At 43.1% G+C, this 22,210-nt stretch overlaps 1 protein-coding gene across 2 annotated transcripts in view; it reads left to right on the plus strand.

The window, feature by feature from the left end:
* Positions 1-485: 485 nt before the first annotated feature.
* LOC117750038 (neuropilin-2-like) overlaps positions 486-22,210 on the plus strand; it is an 89,976-nt gene continuing 68,251 nt past the window's right edge. Inside the window, exons 1-2 of one of the 2 annotated variants that reach the window (XM_034560886.1) lie at positions 486-1,551; positions 13,737-13,917. In XM_034560886.1, coding sequence (XP_034416777.1) covers positions 1,476-1,551; positions 13,737-13,917 — 257 coding nt within the window. In that variant the 5' untranslated portion in view covers positions 486-1,475. The remainder of the gene's footprint in view (positions 1,552-13,736; positions 13,918-22,210) is intronic. The other variant, XM_034560885.1, reaches the window with a different exon arrangement.

The following is a 22,210-nucleotide window of genomic DNA, read 5'->3' on the forward strand; positions in this document are numbered from 1 at the left end:
AGTATTAGTGAAGTCATTTAGATAATCAATAACTAAGTTGCTCATCGGATTCCTTTCCATTTAGATTAGTGTGTCAGTTTGCACTTGGTCTGTGTTTCCGCTGTGATGCTGTAAACCAGCACCAGGTTCCATTTAAAGCTCATGTGCTGTGGGTCTCTCCTTTCCCGGGTTTTCCTTTTTCCACCTCCCTCTGTTCTCTATAATATTACAGAAAAAGGTAGAGGAAGAAAAGAGAGAAATAAAAGAGGCATGGAGAGAGTATAGAGGACAGGACAGTGGCAGCAAATGGGAGAAAAGTGGGAGACATGCGGTATCATAATAATAATGAAATAGAGGGAGAGAGTGTTAAAGATATAGGAAGGTAAGAGGGGGTGAGGCAAAGAAAGAGAGGGAGAGAGAGAGAGAGAGAGAGAGAGAGGGGGGGAGAGAGAGAGAGAGTGGGAGGGAGATGAAACTGCTCTTTAATCAGTGAGGGAGGCGGGCCGAGGTGCCTACTGTAATCCGATACAAGCTCGCGCGCATGGCGTGCACGCACGCCGAGACAGGGGACTGAGTGAGCAGTCTTGCTCGCTGCCACAAACCCGGCGGAGATCAGAGGGGAAGGAGCGCACTGCCGGAGCTGCCCGGAACGAGAGAGAGAGAGAGAGAGAGAGAGAGCAGTCGGCATAGAAGAGCGTGTTTCAGCGAAGAAACACACAGTTTGTAGGAGGAGAGCGGAGAGGCTGCACGTTCATTTTCTCCCGATCAGTTTTACGCACGCACGCCGGAGCTGCCTCCTCTCAGAGATCTCGTGTTATCTTTTGCGCAAGAACGGACTGCTATCGAAACAGTTTATTAGGAGGATAATCGATGGGACAATATTGTTTTACTTTCCTAATCCCATGTGATTTTACCAAGTAAACGCTCAACCGGGAGAGAGGACCAGAGCAAAAGATTTTCGGATATTTTATGGAGACGAAGAGTTTTTTTTTGTCAAAACTTGAAAGTCTTCGGCAAATGCTTCTGTTGGTTTGTGATGGTTTCAACCAGTGATTTCTACTTTGTTTGAAATTCATGATCGTGTCTGTCAGCGAGGTTTTTATTCCCACCCGCGCTGTGACTGCCAGGGGGGACACTGTGCCGCCGACTGCGCGCAGGGCGATGGATTTTGAGGCGTTGAAGATGTGTTTAGAGTAGATATTGCGCTGGTATCAGCTCAATTTGCGCAAATAAGTTTTTTTTTTTTTTTAAGAAGAAGAAGAAGCACACTTCTCCTAGAACAAGTAGTCTTTAACCAGGGCGATATTCTTGGAGAGCCCGGTGGACGCAATCTGGCATTTGTGGAGGATTTTAGCCACTAACACTGTTGCGCTTCAAATACAGAAATAACTGTGAAAAGGAACAGAGGACTCTGGACTGCAGCGTTGACTCCGGTGTACAGACTAAAACCACAGAGGAAGAGAAGAGGTGTTTTTTATCCACATCCGAGGGGAAAGATGGATTTATTCATAAGGCTTTGTGGATGTTTACTGGCTGTTCTCGTGCCTTCAGCGGTCAGAGCCGAGGAAGGAGGTGAGTTTGACACTTGTTCTACCCGCTCAGATCACACAGTCACACGTAGGTGTTACATGGGAAATGAAACCGCTTATTTTCTTCTTTTTTTTTTAAAGATAACTTTTTCCCGATCCGCATCACAAGTATGGAGTCTATGAAACACATTCGAGATGTGGTGTTTTGTTTAGGACAAGTGTGGTGTTTTCCCCATCAAACCAAAATGCGTAATGAATGTGAAAATGAACACGCAATCATAACGCATTTGTCAAATAATGCCCTGATAATCAGACACTGAAGAGGGAAACGTCTCATTCTAACTCTCCGGCATTGACCCATCCCGCTCCGGCGGCACCAGAGGCGGAGAGGTAAACCGAAAGTCAACAACATGTAATTAATCATCACCGTAAACTAAATCATAATATTTATAATATAAATATTTATATAAAATATGTATTTTATTTTATCCAACACAACACTTAATTAATTTTCTAATAGACATTTGCGCCATGCAGAGTTAATGCTCGATGTGGTTTCTAACGCGGACGACTTTCCAACAACGACTGCGTCCCGCTGCTGCTTTCACTCCGTCATAAAACAAGTTTATTAACAACTGAGGGTCGCTGGGATATTGTCTTGGCTTGATTTTATCTTCTGTTAATTCAATTCAATTCAGTTTATTTTGTACAGCCCCAAATCACAAATTACAAATTTGCCTCAGAGGGCTTTACAATCTGTACATATACGACCTCTCTGTCCCAGGACCTCACATCGGATCAGGAAAAACTCCCCAAAAAACTTTCACGGGGAAAAAAGGGAAGAAACCTTCAGGAGAGCAACATAGCCGGATTAAGAGGGCCTTCATCGCGCTTGTTTTTTTTAATTTTTATCTCACTGTGATATGTAGTCTTATTACATTACTTGGAAGATATTTCCCTGAAGGCCGTCGGCTTCGGGCAACAGGGCAACCCTTTGGGCATCTTATTGTGAAGAGCTGATGAATCTGATTGGCGCTCCAGTCTCCGGCGCTCCAGACGCGCGGAGGTCCGAGGCTGCCGAGCTCTAGCTGGCACTTCCCAAGTCCGTGCGCGCGATGGGGTTTGTAGCTGCATTGTGGCAAGGCAAAGGCGCGCGCTCATTGCGCTGCTCTAATGCGTTTAACGTAGGTCTTTGAACGTGATGTGTGCGTGCACGAACCATCTTTACGCACACGGCGAACACCAGCAAACTGCTTTTAGGCACTGAGCGTCTGTGCTGCACAGAAGGGAGAAGTCATGTTAGTGTTTTTAGTTCAAAGCAAACCTAACCGAGGCGACTCCTTGTCAGGGAGTACTACCTGCTGTGGACCGACCGCAGGCGTGCATGGAACCAGGACTCTGTAGCTTACACTAATGGAGCTGTACTACTTTATGATGTGACGCCCCTTCCTTTCATGGATTCGTAAGCACAAAACAAAATCTCTTTAGTCTCTAATGTTTTCTCATAGGTGTTGATGCAACAACAACACAACGACTGATAACATGTTTGAATCATTTTTTTATAATCTCTGCTCAAGGCCCACTTCCTGCTTTGAGATACATATGTGTGTGTGTGTGTGTGTGCGTGTGTGTGTGTGTGCGTGTGTGCGCGTGTGTGTGTGCGTGTGTTTGGGCGTGTATGTGTGTGTGTGTGTACACAATTTACAAAAGATGGAATTGAGATATAGGGCAGCTGTGGAGAAGTTGGTTACATTCTAGGTTTTATTGATTTTGGGCTTATTCAGGAGCCTTCCGGGGGCTTTTTGCAGATCTCATGACTTGGATTGAGTGGCCCGTCTGTCAAATTTGTTTTTGAGAAAAACAGCATACAGAGTGAACAGTGGAGGCATTCTTTAAGATATGCGCTGTGAACATGAGTTGATATGGCCTCAACATGTTTAGATGTCAAATGTGAAGCGTTTCAAAGACTTTCTTATCCAGACCAGTAACAACCTTTTATTTGATCAACAGCTTAAAATGTCACTCTGCGTACATTTCCTATCAAAGTAGGAAGTACGAGTGAGGTTTTATTGAACAGCAAAAATCCAAAGGGAAGTCGTGGTGCTCCGGGGAAAAGCAAAGAGATTAACTTCAACAGCAGAAACCGGGTTGGTTTCTCTCCCACCTCCTCCCACCAGTCAGCACTGCTTTTTTTTTTAAATCAATCTTTCCATAACCAAGTAGTTCTGACAATATACCTCATTTTGTTCTGGGGACTTGATCAAGCTCTCTTTTGAGGTGTACCCAGACACACTTGCTCAGCATCAGCCTGTGCAGGATGAAGCTTCCTCAGCAGTAAACCTTCACAGATGCCTCTGTGCCGCTGTCTCCGGAGATATGAGCAAGGCAAGCATAGTGAGAAGTGTGTATATATATATATATATATATATATATATATATGGAGGGATAGAAGTAAAGGGGGAGGAAGTAGCAGAGACAGAAACAGGCAGAGGGAACGAAACGGAAGAATGATTTTTTTAGCCTCGCTGTTTGATCCGGTTTCTTTATTCCGTTTGATCACAGCTGTGCCTGCAAGGGAGATAAACGGACATAATTGGCCACTCAAGACCAGCTGTCTGCCTCCATATTGTCTCTGCTGAGATATGCTGGATGAGGAAACAGGCTCACTGCGATGCACAGTGTGAGAAGCTAGTAGTGGGGTGACTGGCCCACAGGTATGCACTCGGGACTGGTTCATAAGACTGTTTTTGACAGTCAGTTGGAAACAGAGGGGAAGAAATATACTGTCCAGCTTTTGGAGGAAAACATTCAACAACTTCACTATATATATATATATATATATATATATATATATATATATATATATATATATATAGACTTGTGCTATTAAATACATTTGTGTCCACCACCTTGTTGACCACCATCTTGACTGAGACCAGGTTTCCTAATGCATTAGTTATTTTAGCCTGCAGCCTTCGTCCCACATCTAATGCAACCCGGTGCTGTGGGGCCGGCTTGTAATCATGAAATGTTACATTGGTGGAGGTCATAATGCTTTGTGAGCTTCAATTGACCATCAATAAAACAAACCATGCATGTCATTTGTTCACGCGGTGGGGTCGTACCCGGCTTTAGCTCACGACATAATGGATTGACTAACTGCCTGTAACGCAGTGTAATTACTTTAGAAAACATTTGTTATTAGCCTGAAATATTAGAGATATTGTTTTTTTTTTATTAATAAGAACCCAACTTGTTCCATTCCCTGTACTTGTGTGTTTCCATGGGTAATTATTCAGTGCATTTAAAGATTGGCAAGCATACTTCAGAAAGGCAAATATATCACTCGATTAAGTACAATTGAGCTAGTGAATGAACAATATTAGGACTATAAAAAGAAGGAAGCAATTCTGAAATCAGCTCATCCGTACATCTTTGTCTCTGCATTTCCCATATTTGGTCATAGTTTCTCATGATTGTTTGTTCTAAATCACTGCAGTATTATCAGATTTGGTTCGACAATTCGCTGACACAGAAGGCCAGGAAACGCTTTACCAATATGGCTTGCACAATGAAACAAGGGAGCGATGAAAAGAGAACGAGTGAGCCGAGATGGAGAGGAGGAGAAAGATGGAGAGAGAGACAGAGAGAGAGAGCGAGGAATCGTGAGCGTGTAGCCGTGCCAAAGAGAGAGAGGGAAAGCGAGAGAGCATGAGAGGGCATTAGTGAAATAAGAGGAAAGCAGCAGAGTGTGAAGAAGTAGTTGAGTGGAGCCACCTGCAGTAAACCAAACCAGATTTATTCCTCCCTTTTCTACAGCACAGGGGTAAAGCCGAGGTAAAGCATATTATTAATACAATACCCTGATTATATAGTTTAGGCAAAAAGCAAATTCTCTAAATGATTATCTTGAGAATTAAATGACATTATAGATGAAAAGATTATTTGTCATATATACCGGATTCCTTTTTCAGTACTAGTGTGGAACAGAGGCCACTTATTGAGACCATAGAACAAACCAGACGGTTTCTTTCACAATGAGGTCATGAATATATATTCAAGAATAGCAGCCAGCTCGAATGAAAACATCAGTAAACGGCGATGGTGAGATTGAAGTGTTTTGTACGTGACACCTGAGTAGGCTGAGCTGCGGCAGACCGTCTTCAACACTTATTTCATTTGAGTGGTCCTGCAGGTAGCAGGTGTTTTCCACCAGGTTTCAGGATTAAGGGTAATCCTCATTCATCTCGTGATGCAGACTGATGTGTGTGTACCTCATCCTCCTCCTTTTGAGGGAAATTTCCTCAAGAAAATACATTCCATTTAACACAACGAGAAGACATTAGCCTCCCCGTCATTAGAATAATAGGGGTTGAACTACAGAGGGGCCGGTCCACTGGCAACAACCTAGTTTGCAGTGAGCGAATAAACATTAAGCAAATTAACCTTTGGCACTCTTCCTCTCTCTCTCTCCCCCCCCCCACCCCCCCTCTCTCTCTCTCTCTCTCTCTCTCTCTCTCTCTTTCTCTCACACTCTCTCCTGTAAAAGGGAAAGGACAATTAGTGGGTCCAGCAGGATGTTCTAATTACAGTTATCATGTAATTAGTAAACTGTTATTCTAGTGTCTTCATTGGCCATTGGTAATGACTGGAGTAATTAGAGAGGAAGGCAGATCAGCGTGTGTTCTTGTTTTTGTACACTTGTGACGAACAAATGTCCTCGGAGGGAAAGAGGGATCATGGGCATCTTTCAAATGGGGACATTTGCCTGTCCCCACTGCTTTTTTACAACCGTCTCCCGCACAAATAAGACTGTTTGTGCATGTAAGCTGAGCCTTGTGTGTCCTCAGTGGTCCCTCCAGAGCCGTGGCCTGCCGGGCCACAGGTTGTTTTCCTTCTTCCCTTCACGCTGAATCATCCCCTTGTTTTCCTCTTTTCATAGCACCTCACCTCTGCTTTAATAGGACGCTCTGTCTCTTTCTCCACACCTCCCTCTGTGAGTGTTTTCCCTCGCTCCGATTAGGAAACCTCCCTCACCTTCTGTTCGCCCACTTTGCACGGTGGGAAATCTTTTTTTCTACGTTTTTCATCCGTGTTTTTACTCTCGTCTGTTCTCGCTGACTCTTTCAATCTGTGTTTTCTCATCCTTTTTTCTTTCTGCCCGGGAAGAGAATGAAGCTCGACTGTTTGAAATCCATTCACGGGGTTTGTTAGATCGACTTCATTCATACGCAACTTAAAAGGCTTATTTAGGCTGCTTTTTCCTTTTCCTTTCACAATCGCTCAAAGGAATATACAAAATTTAGATTCCACTGATCAACTCAAATTCTACATAATTGACTCTTTAGTTTATTAGGATGATAATTATATTGGTAAAGGTCCGAATTTTGACTTTGGTGTCAATCACAGAGTAAACCTTTTCAAACTAAAACTTGGAAGATTCATCAATGCTTCAAGTTTCTGCTCAAAATAAACCGTTACTTTAGTTAGTTTGTAGGTTTACTTCAGCAACAAAAAAACATTTAACTTTGTGTTAGAATAAGTATGTTTGTTATGTAAAATACCAATGTTTGTTACATATCTGGCGTTAGTGATGAATAGTGCAATAAGTTACATGAATCGGTCTCCTTTGTGAAAATCACAGTGTGTGGTTTACTCACTCCCAGCCGCCCGACGCTGACTTTCTTGCTGTTTATAGTGCGTCAGTTGCTCTGACCGTCTAATAATTACGCAGCTGGGTTTACATTGGAATTAGTGGAAAGCCCAGTGTGTCTCATACCGACACTTAAGGGTGCCTCTCTGCGCTGGTAAGCTACCAGACACATAGGGGCACTGACTTAGCTACGCTATTAGACGCGTTGAGAGACAGAATAAAATAACAAATGTAGAGAACAGTTTGCAACAGGCCTTTTCGTATTGTATGAGATACGAGTATGACGAAGACTTTTCTTTGGGTGCCTGGAACCCACGAGTCCTTTACGTCTATTTAATTTCTCAGACTAGATTGGCTGAGCACACAGCCAATTTTACAGCAAGGCCCTGTTCACTAAAAACTGAGGCATGAACATACAGAGTTGTAAATGACACACAACATAGCGCTTGACCTCATGTTCGATGGAATGATTTAAGCTAGACTTGAACAGGACTGTATGCACACAATGTCAGCTGTAATTATTAAGGACCAGATAAGATGGGGGGCCCTTCTGCTCTACGGGGCGATCAAACACAGATAGTAATGCCCTTTAAAGGCTCCTGTGATTATTAGTTTACTATGAGACTGTCTTCCCAAGTAAAAAACAACAGCATTGCTTCATCAAGTGTCCCAAGATGACATGTGTTTACGCTCAAGTCACAAAGCCCACCAGCGACGGGAGCAGAGGGTTGGTTGTTATAGAGGAACAAAGTCTGCGCAGGCAGGAGGTCGGGCCTCACACGTGTCACATTGTCACATCGTAAAACAGATTTATTTTTCAGCAGACATTTGTTATGGTTTTGGAAGGCACAGACGGATGATGCCATTCTGCCCACAGGCTGATCAGAAAATGCTCCTGTGTGTCGTTTTATTTGTAGGACTCGTTGGATGGTGCAAAGTCTTCACACATTTCCATTTATTCTGATGACAAAACATTTATCACAGTAAACGTGTGGACGTTGAAGCCGTTGGTAGTTCAGTGGTCCGCTTTGGCTGATCGGTCATGCAGCCGTGGACATGACCGGACATGTCCCCAAAACCAGTTAATCTAACCTGCTGTTCTTGCTCTCCAGTCAAACTCTACCATTACCGCTACCTCTTCCTTCTATACTGTTCTTCTTTGTCCCCCTCCTCACACTGTTCTCCTTCAGCTAGCTTTTCACTTAGTCTCTGTTATTGATCTCTGTCTGTATCTTCCTTTATCTGCTGTCATATTCTCCCTCTCTACCTACTAAAGCCCCGTAGATCCTCTCTGTCTTCGCTTGAGTTGAGAAGCTTCTTCTCATATCAGTTCTTTTTTATGTTTCAAACACTCGTGCTTCTTTTTTTTTTTACGAGTCCTTGTCTCTCTTCTCTCCATTTTCTCATCACTCTTTGTAGTCGTCTGCCATCACAGGCTCTGTTTTACACATCTCTGTTCTCGCTGTACTTTTCCACTGTGGCTTAATGCAGGGCACCTGGAGTAAAGCACTACCCCACCTGTTTGTGAGTCTGTGTGTGTAAGTCTGTGTGTGTCTGTGTCTGTGTGAGTCTGTGTGTGTGTGTGTGTGTGTGTGTGTGTGGGAGAGAGAGTTGTATTTTCTGTCCAGTGAGCTTTTCTGAGCTGCTGACTTTCTCTTTTCAGATGATGAGAGACAGATGTTCTGGCATTGTGCTCGCTTTCTTTCTTTTTTTTCCTCCTGCTCGGCTTCCTCCTTTCTTTCTTTCTTTCTCTTTCTCTGTCTGTCCATTCCTGAGGTTCCCCAGGTTTCAATGACTAAAAGCTCTTTGGTTGTGATCCAAAGAAGACATTTCAGTCTGTTATTTTCGGTGTTTCTCACATCCCCAAAGACACAGCTACACATGTATCTCTTTCTACCGTTTAAGGTAACAACGCCTGCAGCGTGTTGTGAGTGCTTCACGAAGCACGAACTGAATCCATCCTACTGGAAATGCGTTGTGAATAGTAAGAATTGCATAGAAATCAATGGGGATAACCCCCCCCCCCCCCCACACACACACACACACCTCAGGCTTTGATGCAGATTGAGTATATATTGATTGATAAACGCAGGGACCTGTTTGCATCAAGGTCACAATAATGAGAATGTGAGGCCCACTGTGCTGTCTTGAGTATTGGGGCCAGTGTTGAAGTGTTGATGGACAATCAGCTGATCTGCCAAACAACAGCCCCGCTTCCCAAATGCTCTCTGGTTAGCCGGGTGAGACACGCATTCTCACTTCCATACACAAACACTTACTAAACCACTAATGCTTTCATTATGCACTCTGGCCAATGAAAATGAATGCGGTATGGTCCAACAGAAGAGTTCTCACAGACTACCAAATCGATTGCGACACGCTGAGAAGTGTCTCTTTCGAGTCAGATCAGACTCCCTAATTGGATTTAAAATTAATCTGTGATAGAGAGCTACACAAAAACAAACAAGGTCAGGTAATTTGCATTTGGGGACAACAAACAAGGATCTAGTTAAATTTCTCAAAGCAGTTCCAACTGGAAGCCTGTGCGTGTTTTTCTCCTTGTTTGGGACTGTGTGCGATATTTGTGTGCCTCTGTGCTGCGCATGCAAGTTTTTATTACATTTCTGTATGGATGCATCTCTGTTGAGGTATGCGCATGAAGGGAAAAGTTGCTGAATAGGTGTTATCAGGATGCAATACTAAACGTGGTGGAGAGACATAAATAATGCAGTGACCTGTCTTATATCCCTGCTTGACTGCTTAGCACCGTTTACTGCTCTATTGTGTGAGTGTGAGCGTGTGCACGTACACGTGCGTGTGTGTGTGTGGTCTGAATTCAATGACGTCCAAGCCAAAGAGATGTCCAGCGGTTTGTGTTTGTGCATTTTATGGTGAATATGTTCCCTAAATACAACCTCCCTGAAGATGCTGGTGTGGTTGAGTGTGGGGTCAAGAGGAGGAAAGAGTTTGTGGCTTTTTCTGTGTAGGACGGACACACTGAGACACAGGAAATGTTGATAGTGGCTCTTCTGTTCCGGCAATTCATATGTACGGGTGACAGAGTGTAAAGAGCGACAAAGCCTGTGTAAGGAGGCTGTGGTGGATGGGAGGAGCCAAAAACACCAGACTCGCCCTGTGAAGGCGGAGGTCAACGTTGATTTAATTATTACTTAACTTTCGTACTTAAGTAACATTACTTCTGTTTTGTTGCCTTACCTTAACCAAGAAAAAATGTATGCTGCCCTCCCCCACCACCCCCTATGTGTGTGTGTGTGTGTGTTTAGGATGTGATGTCATCCATGCACTCATCACCTCCGTGTGTGTCATTTCCTGCCCTGTTTGGATGTGATAAACGTTGAAGGACGTTGTGTGTCTGGAGATTGATAGACTCTCTAAGCAGAGCGGACACAACCCTTCATGCACACACAGCGTCTGCCTCTCGAACACGCCAGCCTTATTCGTCAGACACTTGCAGGTGTTGTCTTTACCGGCTGCACGCCAGAGGTGAACACAGGAGAGGAGCGTGCAGTTAGTCAAGAAATTGCATAAACAGAAAAAAGAAAAGCATGACACCGACATTGAGCCACATTTCATCAACAGAAAATATGAGAATAATGTGGATAGATGTGTACATCTGTGTGACGTGCTGTCATCAAAAATGTATGTATGTTTCATTCTACTGGATAGCTTGTATAGGTGTGCATGTTATTGTGTCCACCCCCCTTTACTGTCTATCCAGGAAATAATGACCCCCCCACTGTCTCTTTCAGAGTTTCATCTGGGGACTAAATCTAATGAAAACACATTTGCACTCCTCTCATTTTCAGACCTATCCCAACTAAGTAACAACAACTAAGTATGCATTATGAGTCCCCAACCAATTTGCTTATTAACCAATGACATTTCTTCAACAACCCGAGATGTTTACCCCTCGCATCGGCGCAGCATACGCCAGATTCTAGTCCGCTGCGCCGTGTGCTAAAAGTGGTGTTTGGCTGATGCTGCTGTGAGATTCCAGAGTGGTTAAACACTAATCCAGGTGGTGCTGAGATGAAATGCGTCCGGCCGGGTTACATAGGCCGTGTAACGCTACTCCCGTATTACTGTATGTCACCAGGGAGATTGGAAACAGATAGCAGAAGATAGAAACGACTAGTTGCTCACAGCAGGACGGAGGAGGCAGAGCGATACAGAGCGGTGGTCATGAATTACTTGCAGGCAGCGTGATGTAGACACCAGATATAGATGCCAAAGTGTCAATCACTTTGTGTACTGTGTATTGACCTCCACTCTAATCCTCCCTTCCTGACTCTTGAGTGTGTGTCAGTCGGTGGACATGTATGCAGCCATGATTAAAAAAAGAAGAGCTTATAGATGCTTGTTTTTAATTTGTTTCAAATGTGGTGTCTGATAAAGTGTTTATGCAGTATGTGTTAATGTTTGCATGTGTGACTCTTCTCAGAGTAGGTTTACAGTAGCCGCTCTATTTATAGTGTTAAAATCTGTGGTGTTCTGCTGAGTGGTTTGACTTGGCGATGTCACCCCCACTCAGCACAGTGGCAATAAATAAATGTCATACTGCACAGACCGAAATGTTGCACACCGTTTCTTTATCACTATGTTTGGATGAGGAAGGTTTATTGTTTCAATCAGGACATTTAGCCCTGATTGAAACAAAAATACAGACCGTCAGAGGCTTGCTTGTGTGTTTGTTTTTTCCTTTCGTCAACAGGAAATTATTCTCACCGGACAAATTCTTCCCAGCAAGCGGAAACGATCTGACATTCATAGCTGTTTTTATTAGTATAACCTGGTCCATCATTAGGCCAAAATATTTGTTTGAAAATGTATCTGCTATTTTTTTTCTACTGACTCCTCACACTATGAGTAGCCGCAACCTGCTGCGGTTAACTAATGTACGTCATGCCTCGAAACCTGCACTGTCTTTGGTGAAAGGGCTTTTAAGGTTTTTGAGCTACACATCAAAATGTGATCAACATTATAATTATAATGGACTATTTGACCACTGACATCATTTTCTGTTTGTTTTAATTATGTTTATGCTGCCGTCTTGTCCAGGACTCCCTCCAGAAAGAGATTTTTTAAAAATCAATTGGAATATCCTGGTAAAATCAAGGTTGAATAATAAAAAGAATATAAACGTACATCATTTGCAGTTCTACAGATAAAGTATTTCTCTATCAAATTTCAAAGGAAATACCACAACACATTTGTTTTTAGTTTTCTCTCGTTACCAAATCTACACTTGAGATATGTCTAAAATAAGTAATTTCTCCGGCATTATATTATTGCTTAAATTACATACTTATATTAGATCGGCGCAGGGTTTTTTGAGGATACTAACAACCTTGGTTCTTGAGGGCCTTCTGGCAGATGGTGGCTCATGCTGTACCATTATATTGGAAGGGCTTGTACTTAACAAAAATGGCTCTCAGTCTATCCACCATGATGATTTAACTTGAGTTGTGCAGATGTTAAACAATGATGAAGTTCAGCTCATGTTCAAAGTCTGAACAGTAAATCAAACAGGGCAGCCAGCATGGGTGTACAATAGATGCTATAGATGTAATACAGTAGAGTTGTGTGTGTGTGTGTGTGTTATGCCGTTGGGTGTCACTGATATATATGAGTTACCCCGTCAATGTCGGGGTACATCTGCGGCAGTGAATGAGTAGCATTGTTTGTGACACCACGCAGACTTATGACTGCTGACAAGTGGATCCGCTCTGTGACAGTAGCTGTGGCATCTGGAGGACTCGCTCACTGTGTGTGTCTGTGTGTGTGTGTGTGTCAGACTTTATGGGTCAGAAAAGACTCTTTGTACATCGAGATGCTGAGTCGACCTTTCACAACTACGTCCACATAGACAACACTCCCCGTTGTTCCTCATATCCTGTCTCTGCAAACACAACTGTTATCTGCATTTTATCAGCGTTGAACATTTCCCCAAGTGTGAAATCGTGCTTAATGAACAAATATGTAAGGAAAGTAAATCATTTGAAAGAGTTTGTAGAGAATGTTGACTTTGCTTCTGGTCAGTCGTGATAAGCAACAGCATTATTATTGGAGGTTTATCTCATTGCTCTTCTATGGCGCCTTTTTTTGCAGTAAAATATTCTGTCTTTCGATAGTCATTTATTTCTTCACCCCCTAATAGTTCCCTCAAACGTCTGCCTTATATTCTGCTATCCATTTGTCTGATTTTATCACTTTGGGAAAAACAAATCAATGTGTGATGTGTAAACTTGTGAATTGACCAATGGAACATATTGAGCATACACTTTCATCAAACCATTCAGTACTTTCAGTATCTTACAGTGAGATTTCCATATTACACAAGGTGATATAGTGCAGGCGGACCTTTTGTAACGTAAAGCCCACTTCTGATTGTTGAACATTTCCGAGGACCACCTTCTACATACACGAGGCCCACTGGAATAGCTGATTGAGTGGCCGCAGAACATAAAATAAATTCTGCTTTCACTTGACTTTTGTGTGAGACAGTGATAATGATTTTGCTCTCTCTCCCTCTCTCTCTCTCTCTCTCCATCCAGTGCCTGAGCCATGCGGTGGCTATTTAGATGCCAGCGATGCCGGCTACATCACCACCCCCGGCTACCCGCTGGAGTACCCACCTCACCAGAACTGTCGCTGGGTCATCACAGCACCTGAGTCCTCCCAACGCATCGTCCTCAACTTCAACCCACACTTTGAGATCGAGAAACTGGACTGCAGGTAAAAAACGGATTGATGGGTGGATGGATGGATGGATGGATGGATGGCTGGGTGGGTGGGTGGTTGGCAGGGTCCATGGATGTATGCATGGATGGATAGATAGGTGGATTTTAAAGCCATGGGATGGGCAGCAAACAGGGATATGGAGAAAAAGATGAGTAAAAAAAAAGAAAGAGGTTATTTTGGGGATTTTTTACTACAAACTTTTCTTGCTGTCTCTTTGGATCTTCTGCCTCCTCCAGCCTGTCTCTGTGTGAGAGTTGGTGTATTTGGTGCTGGTGTATTCAGTGAACTTCAGCCCACTCTCCTCCTGTTTCTCTGGCTTTAGCTATCCCATAATAATCACTCTGGGATCTCCCTTGGCCCCCTGTCTCTAATTATCAAAGTTTAATCACAACACATTTACTGTTCCAGGATGTTTTTTTCACACTTTGGAAGAATTAACACAGATTAGAGGATTTGGTGTCTATCATTGTTTTTGGGCTGTTTGGCTTCGGTTTCACGTTGAAGCTGATAGAAAGCACACAGACATCAAGAAAAACAGGCATGCTGGGAAATCATGGGAAATGCAGGCAGACGTGAATCCTATTTAAGCTTACTAAAGGAGTGATCGTAGTAAAAATATTTTTTTATATAGCTTACAAGGGACTTTAAAGAATATGAAAGAGTATTCAAACATTAAAAACTGTCTCACTGGGCTTTTTGAGGCAACATGTGCAATAGTTTCTGATCAAAGATTTAAGTTAACACATTATAAAAGTCTAAAGAATAAAAAATGTGATCCATTTCCCATACAAGGCCACGGCTGCAGCTTCTAAATTGTGTACAACAATATGATTACAAGTCTAACATTTATATAGCAAAACCAATTAGTTTATCAACAACTGCAGTGCAGAAGGACATTTTAGATGGGGGTAGCTAATAGTTATCTAAGCGGAAGACATCAGCCTGTACACAAAACACAAAAACATCTTAATGTTCTTCTTTCTTTTGCCTTAAATGAAACTGCTGGCCTTTCCAAGACCGTCATGACATGTATGAATGCGTCCCACACATGGTAGCCTAGAAACGAGACCACTGTCTCTCAGGAATCTAATGGGTACTATGAACGTAAAGAGACACACACACACACTCACACACACACACACACACGCACACACACACACACACTCTTACACTTTACCCCCCTCTCCTGTTATTTCTCTGTTCCGGTGCTTTCCCCGTCCAGTTAGCTGTATCAATTATAGATGGGTGAATTTCCCCACTCAGATGTACCAAAATCATTCAGACATTTCTTTGTTGGAATTGAAGCATCAATATTTCACTGGCTGGCTGTTTGTTGAAAAGCTGAAAGGTTGAAAAGGCCCGCTGTGCTCTGCTCTGTTTTACTTTACTTTCATACTGTGCTGTGGAAATGAAAAACACACTTCTCTGTCTCCCTGTCTTTGTCATTTCTCAGTTTTATTCTGCAGTTCTTATCCTCGGATCGGCCTTAGTAGATGCTCTCTCTTTCTCTCTCTCTCTCTCTCTCTCTATCTCTGAGACCACCCCCTTCTCTCACCTTCCCCATCCATTTAAAGTCCACTAGTTTCCAAGGAGGAGGAAATCTGGCTCGGATGCCAGAAACAGTAGTCTCTGACTTATTTATTATGTGTTTGTGGGTTTGCTTCTATTCATGACAAGATACAATCTCTGAGAAGAAATTGTCAAACCATGGCAGTAAGCATGAGATGTTTGCAGTGTTGGTGGTAACAACTCAACTCTAATAGGCTGTTATTTACAAGTGTCCTACAGCGCAGAGCTATTTAAGTCTGTGGGGGCCCAACGCATGCAGTGTGTGTGTCTGTGGTTGCTGAAATTGAGCTGTTAGGTTCAGAGGGCAAAGAGGCCAAGGAGAAAAAGCAGTGGGTGCATGTGTGTGTCTGCAGGGGGGGGGGGGGGGGGACTTACGTGGTCACCTCGTGATTGTCGGCAACAACCCTGACACAACCAGTGTCACTATCTCAATGTCAAGTTATGACTCATTTGCCCCACTTTTAATCACAAGGTTCACACATTTTTTTCCCCTCAAATCATGAGATTCACTGAACATGGACATTAGCAATATGTTTCTTTTCCAAAGTGTCTAAACTACAGCTTCGAGCGATAGAAAACGTCTGTTGATCCTCAGTTTATGGACACACACACACACATCTTGTCAAGACGAAGGTTGTCGTTAAAGACTACATTATAAAGAGGCGATATTCCTCTGTGCATCACGTAATAAAAAACTCATAATGTGGTTTAGCCGTCTTGCACCAAAAACATTCATCAACACACACACAGGCAAACAAAACAGTCCTGTTATGAATCTGCATGCCCCGATCCATGCTGGCATGTTTTCTTTTTACTATGTCACTACGTTGAAGCAATTTAATCTATTATGGTCCTGATTGCAATTTAAGATGGTAATCTGTAATCTATAACGTATCACATTTTGTCAAGCACTCTGCTGACTCTGTAGGCAAAAATCGATGCCGAGGTGGTCGGACGGAGAGAGATGTTTTCATTACGATTCATATACAGTGGCAATTTTAAGTGCGATGAGACAGCTGGAGGGAGCGAGAGGGATGAAAAGGAAGCCTGTGCCTCGGCTACGATCAGTAAAGCCGTGGTCAATCATGACTCACCATGACTTCCCCTTTCCCTTCACATGGCGGGCACCACGGCAGCACACTATATAGTCCGAAACCTTCCCTCCCTCCATCTTCATTTGCAGTAACAGTTGATAAATGCTCTAAGGTCTGCAACTGTTCAAAGAAATGTCTACGGTATTTCATCTAACAGAGCCTTATGTCTTGTGTGACTTTTATTAGTTAGCACACCTTAGCCTCCAACTTCAGAGAATCAGAGAGTATGTGCTGACACTGGAGAGTCCCTCACAACCCCTTTCTGCAGTTATTGTACGATCACGTTCACTTTCAGGTTTAGTCACCAACTTGAAGGAATACTTTGATATTTGGGGAAATATGCTTATTTGCTTTCTTGCCATGAGTTAGATGCGAAGATGGATACACTATCGTGTCTCAGTATGGTATCGATCCTCTCCTCTAAGTCTTGGCAAGAAAGCAAATAACTGTGTTTTTGTTCAAATCTGAAAGTATTTCTTTAACACAGGAAATTAAACTAAGACGTCAACATTTTAAGTCTCCGCACAGCAACAAGTCCAGTTCTATGACGTTTTTTTTAGCTGTTTTCCTTTTTTAATTGAGAATTTTGAATAGAGTAAAGCTTACATTATTCATGATGCAGATTCATCTGCTCCATGTGGCAACTGACAAGATAGTTAAGGTCAAAGAACTGCTACGAAATCCTTTTTTTTAAAACACTCTTTAGCCTTTTGCAGCAGTAGTTCGTTGTCTGCTTCACATTTTCCTCCTAGCTCACTGCACTGCTCTGTCTCAGAAAGCAAGATCTCTATTTGGAGTGTTTGAAAAGAACATGCGCACACACACACACACGCACACACACACACACACACACACCTACACGCACACACAGCTGCTAAGGGAAAAGTGCAGCGTCAGGGTCCGTTGAGGGCAGGCTCAAATCATCCTGACAGCTACCTCCTCTCCTCTTTCCTCCAGGCTCTCCCCTCCATTCATCTCACCCTTCCTCACCTATCCCGCCCCCTCACCACTGCCCAATGGACCCCATCTATCATCTTTCATCTGCTCTTGTGCCTTGCTCTCTCCCACCTCCTATTCCCTCCGCCTTCCTGCACGCTTGTTTCTTCATCACCTCTCAACTCCTCCTGTCTTCCTCTTCTTCAATCTCTTGCATCTAATGTCTCCCCTTCTTTCCTTCACTTCCCTTCCCTTCTTCGCTCCTCTTCACCTATACATCCTCTCGCAGCGTGCCAATCTTATTCCTTATTCAGCTTTGCATATGAGAAAACACATGCAGGCAGAGAGCCAAATGCCACACTCTGTCTCCCTTTCTTATTTCCTCATCTCCCTCTCCTCCCTTTGTCTCCCTCTTTAAAAATGCACATTTTCTTCTCCCTTTATCATTCATAGACTTTTCTTTCCTCAGCATATATCTGTCTTCATCCTCTTTTATCCTCCAGCCTCTGTCTATCCATCACTTAAATCCCCTTTCTATATGTCTCTCTCTTATTCTCATCCTCTTCCTTTACCTCATATCACACCGAGTCAGACGCTCTCTGTAATATTAACACACACACGCACAAACACACACACACACACACACACACACACACACACACACACAGAGGTGCAATCATTTTGGGGCTCTCAAATAAACTCATGAAAGCACAACAAGCAGACGGGCACGTAGGCAGTTTCACGGTTACGTGGCTTACACAATAAGTGTGGAGTAAAGCAGTGAGTTAAGAAGTGATTTATATGACAGAGACGCTGCAGTCAACGATAATGGTCTCACTAATGATTTAGACCTTGTCTTTCTACTCTGCCTCAATCAATCATTTAACTTCATGCTAGATCTATTTTCTGTCCTCAACTCTTCTCTCTTTTATCTTCTCCTTTCTTTTTGTAATTGTCTTCTCTCAGTACAGCATCTTTGCGCAAGGAAGTGAACCTTGTAAAACATGCCTGTGAAGGAGATGAAAATCTTGGAATATTTGATCACATGCACAAATGTAGACAGGCACACCCGACTGGCAGGTGGAAGTCTTCGCCCCATGGCCATGAGGAGGGCAGAAGGTGGAGTGATGTGATGTGACACTGGCCTCAGGGCAGAAGGAGAAACTAGAGGAAGTCGGGGGGAGAGATGAAGAGACTGTGACCGAGAGAGGAACAGCATTTGGTGTGACGGTGGACGTTCGGTTACCAGCTGTGGGCATTTAGCAGCTGCCTGCATGTTTGAATTAACATCACAGCGACTCCAGCAGCAGGAGAGCCACGCGTCCAGACAAGCATCCCGAGCACAACGCTGAGAGACGATGTTATTAGAAAGCTACAGAGGGAGGAGGAAGGAGAACACCTTCGGGCCCAGATGTGCCGTACGACACAGTTTAGGTTCATGATAAATCAAAGTTCCTCTTAGTTGCCTGAGCAGGGATGCAAACCGCGCCTTTATACAGTCGTGATCGCGATCACATCATTGTTGTGCCAGCGAGCACCGTGGGATAACTTTCAGCAACAATTTCCTTCAGGCAATCAATATACTGAAACAATATGAAACTACAAATGTTAGAGTTCACTTCAAGCGCATGCCTATTACAGATTTATTAGCTCTGACTGGTCAGCAGCATGAGGTATTAGGCTTTACTTCACGTTTGTGGTTGATAGTTAAGTCCAGCAGGCACTTCTTTGAGTTCTTCCAATACAGCGGCTTTGATGTGTGAGCTTTAGTCGACTTGAGGCACACTTATATGCAAGTGGAAGTTATAAAAAAAGGAAGCCGCTCAAAACTTGAGCAGCGCAGTCGACACCTCTCCCCGTTTATGACACACACACACAAACACACACACATGCACACACACACACACACACACACACACACACACATACACACACACACTCTTTCAGGTAATGATGATAATATCAGTAGTCTGATTTGCAGACACTCCCTGAGGCCCAGAAGGTCCTGATCAATGTCTGTTACTGTAATGACTGAGAGTGTGTGCCTCTGTGTGTGTCTTTGAAGGACTGACCCTGATCAATGTGTGTTAAAGCCATAATGAGGAATCGATTGGTTGTCCTGGAGACTACTGCTGGACACACATACACACGCACACACACACACACACACACACACACACACACACACACACACACACACACACACACACACACACACACACACACACTGTCCATCTCTCTGCAGTAATAGCCCTATTACTTGATAACAGTGAAGTCAGTCACTCTCTATTAACTGCTTCAGTGACAGACAGTCTACGGCTGCTTTTCCTACACATATGAATATACTATCTATACAGAGGGTGAGCATGTATTCATGAACTTTAACTAACGCATAACCCATTAAAACACAACATTTTAGTGGTTCAGGCCCCCCACACAGGTCCATGCAAAGAACATGTTTTACAATGATTCACTTACTGTGGATTCAATTTGGTGCTAATGAAAATAGTGGATTAGTACAAACCAATTTTTAGTCTGAGACAATAGCTACGATGACTGTATGGACTCCTAATTCAAAATTCAATATAAATATGCAAGCGGCTGCCTTAGCTTGTATTTGGTGTTCACGCGCTGTCTGTGAACATTTAGAATATTCTCTTTCATGCTCTGTGTTTCAAATACTGTAAAATGGTTACTCATGAATGTGTGAGTGTTTGAGATTCTTTGTCTCCAGGGACGTATATAGTATAGAGGAGAATAATAGGAGCAAGTGAGAAACATCAGTCGCCGCTGCTGAACAAGAGCCGGTGTCATGCCTTATGGGAATCATCAGTGCAGCTGGAAGCATCTTTGAACAGTCAGAGAAGACTCGGCTGAATCCTCCAGCTACAGAGCGGTTCTTGTCCTGACAGAGAGCCCAACAGTCCAGTTTTACTAACCGCCTTAAAATGAATATATGCGTCATTCACATGACTGGAGAAGGAAAGCGGGTGTGAATCGACTCATAGTTTCAGTTCCCCTGAACACGTTTACATCTCTTTTAGCTAAATGTGCATGAGCAGATGGCAAAGTTGAATAAAACAACAACTACTAAACATATAATAACTAGAACGGGCACTCGGTAGAGCGCATACCTTCGCCGCAGCCACTTTTTGGTACTTGGCATGAGAGTGTGGGGAACAGTAAATTGATGTAACTTGATACCAGATATTGTGGTAAACATCACAAAAGAATTATGTATGAACATCAGCCTTGATTTATGATTTTGACCTTTGTATGTTGCATGAGAGGGTGGGGAACAGAACAGTGAACATTTTGGTGCTGTTTTCCTGCAAATCGGATAAGAATTGACTGTGTTATGACAAACCCCGCACATTTTGCAAGGTCGTGACCCCCCCTGACCTTCGACCCTCAACCGCTAAGAAGGGTTATGACGTCATTGTATCATGTCGTATATCACAAGATCGGGCATTGAATTCTGAACATTTTGGCATTAGTTGCATGCCAATTGGATAAAAATTTACCGCGTTATGATAAAAATACGATTTTGACCTTTTCATGACCTTGACCCGATCGCTCCCAAAATCTAATCAAATGGTCCCCGGATAACAGCCAATCATCCCACCAAATTTCATGCGATTCGGTTTAATACTTTTTGAGTTATGCGAATAACAAACAGACATATTTACAAATAAATACACAGCGATCAAAACATAACCTCCGCAAAAGTATTTTGCGAAGGTAACTAGAAAGGTGCCCTCAGAAGAGTGCCGATCTCCACGAGGTGTGTCTGCAACAAGCTCTGCTGTATTGTGCTAATGATTACAACCAGTGCTGTGAATCGTGGTTAAACAGACTTCAAACTCAAAAAACAAGCAGCGATGCAACGGGGCTCGAGGTCGTTGTAAAATACACTTTATAAAATTGTGCCAAAACACAAAGCTAAACTCGTTCAGGTACAACGGTGTGTCGACACCGGTAGCTTCGTTAGCCGCTAGCAGTTTGCCAAACAAGCCGTCATCACTAGTGGTGAAGAGCAAGCAGGCAGTCAATGGCAGTATAACACATGTAATAAAAGGTGTTCTGAAGTCTGAGCCACCATAACTACGAGCAGCCATAACCCGGCCCCCCAAGATATTGTGCCCTTTGCTGCAGTCGAATGCGAGATTAACCGTGGACAAAAAAGGACGCACACAATCACACACACACACACACACCACCGAACACTAACCCTGACCTCTATCTTCCCTCAATTAAACCCATTCATAGTTTGTAGAAACATTCATTTCAAACTCCAGTGAATCTCTTGAACTGCAGTTAATGTCATAATTCACTTTGTGCTCTTAGTTAGCTGATAGTCAAACAACTTCAGTTTAATCAGTTCAGTTCAAAGTGGGTGTGGACCTTCCCTGTATTTGCTGCACAAGCATTTAGAAAAGTAAGACAACGAAACACATACAATACATTTTGACCGATTCACAATTTTTGACATATCAATGTTTTTCAACACCAAAGATTGTTCGAGCTTGAGTTGAAGGTTTTCCTGTAATTCTAAGATTACTATAACCGAGTAATAATCAATCTCTTCCTGGATTTCTTGCCAATATTTAGGTTAAGGGACTTTCATTCTCTTTTTCTCAACAGCGAGAAAACACTGAAACACATTACTACAAGTCTGGGCTGCTATC

This window comes from Cyclopterus lumpus, chromosome 21 (assembly GCF_009769545.1).
Source record: "Cyclopterus lumpus isolate fCycLum1 chromosome 21, fCycLum1.pri, whole genome shotgun sequence".
In the NCBI taxonomy this organism is placed as follows: domain Eukaryota; kingdom Metazoa; phylum Chordata; class Actinopteri; order Perciformes; family Cyclopteridae; genus Cyclopterus; species Cyclopterus lumpus.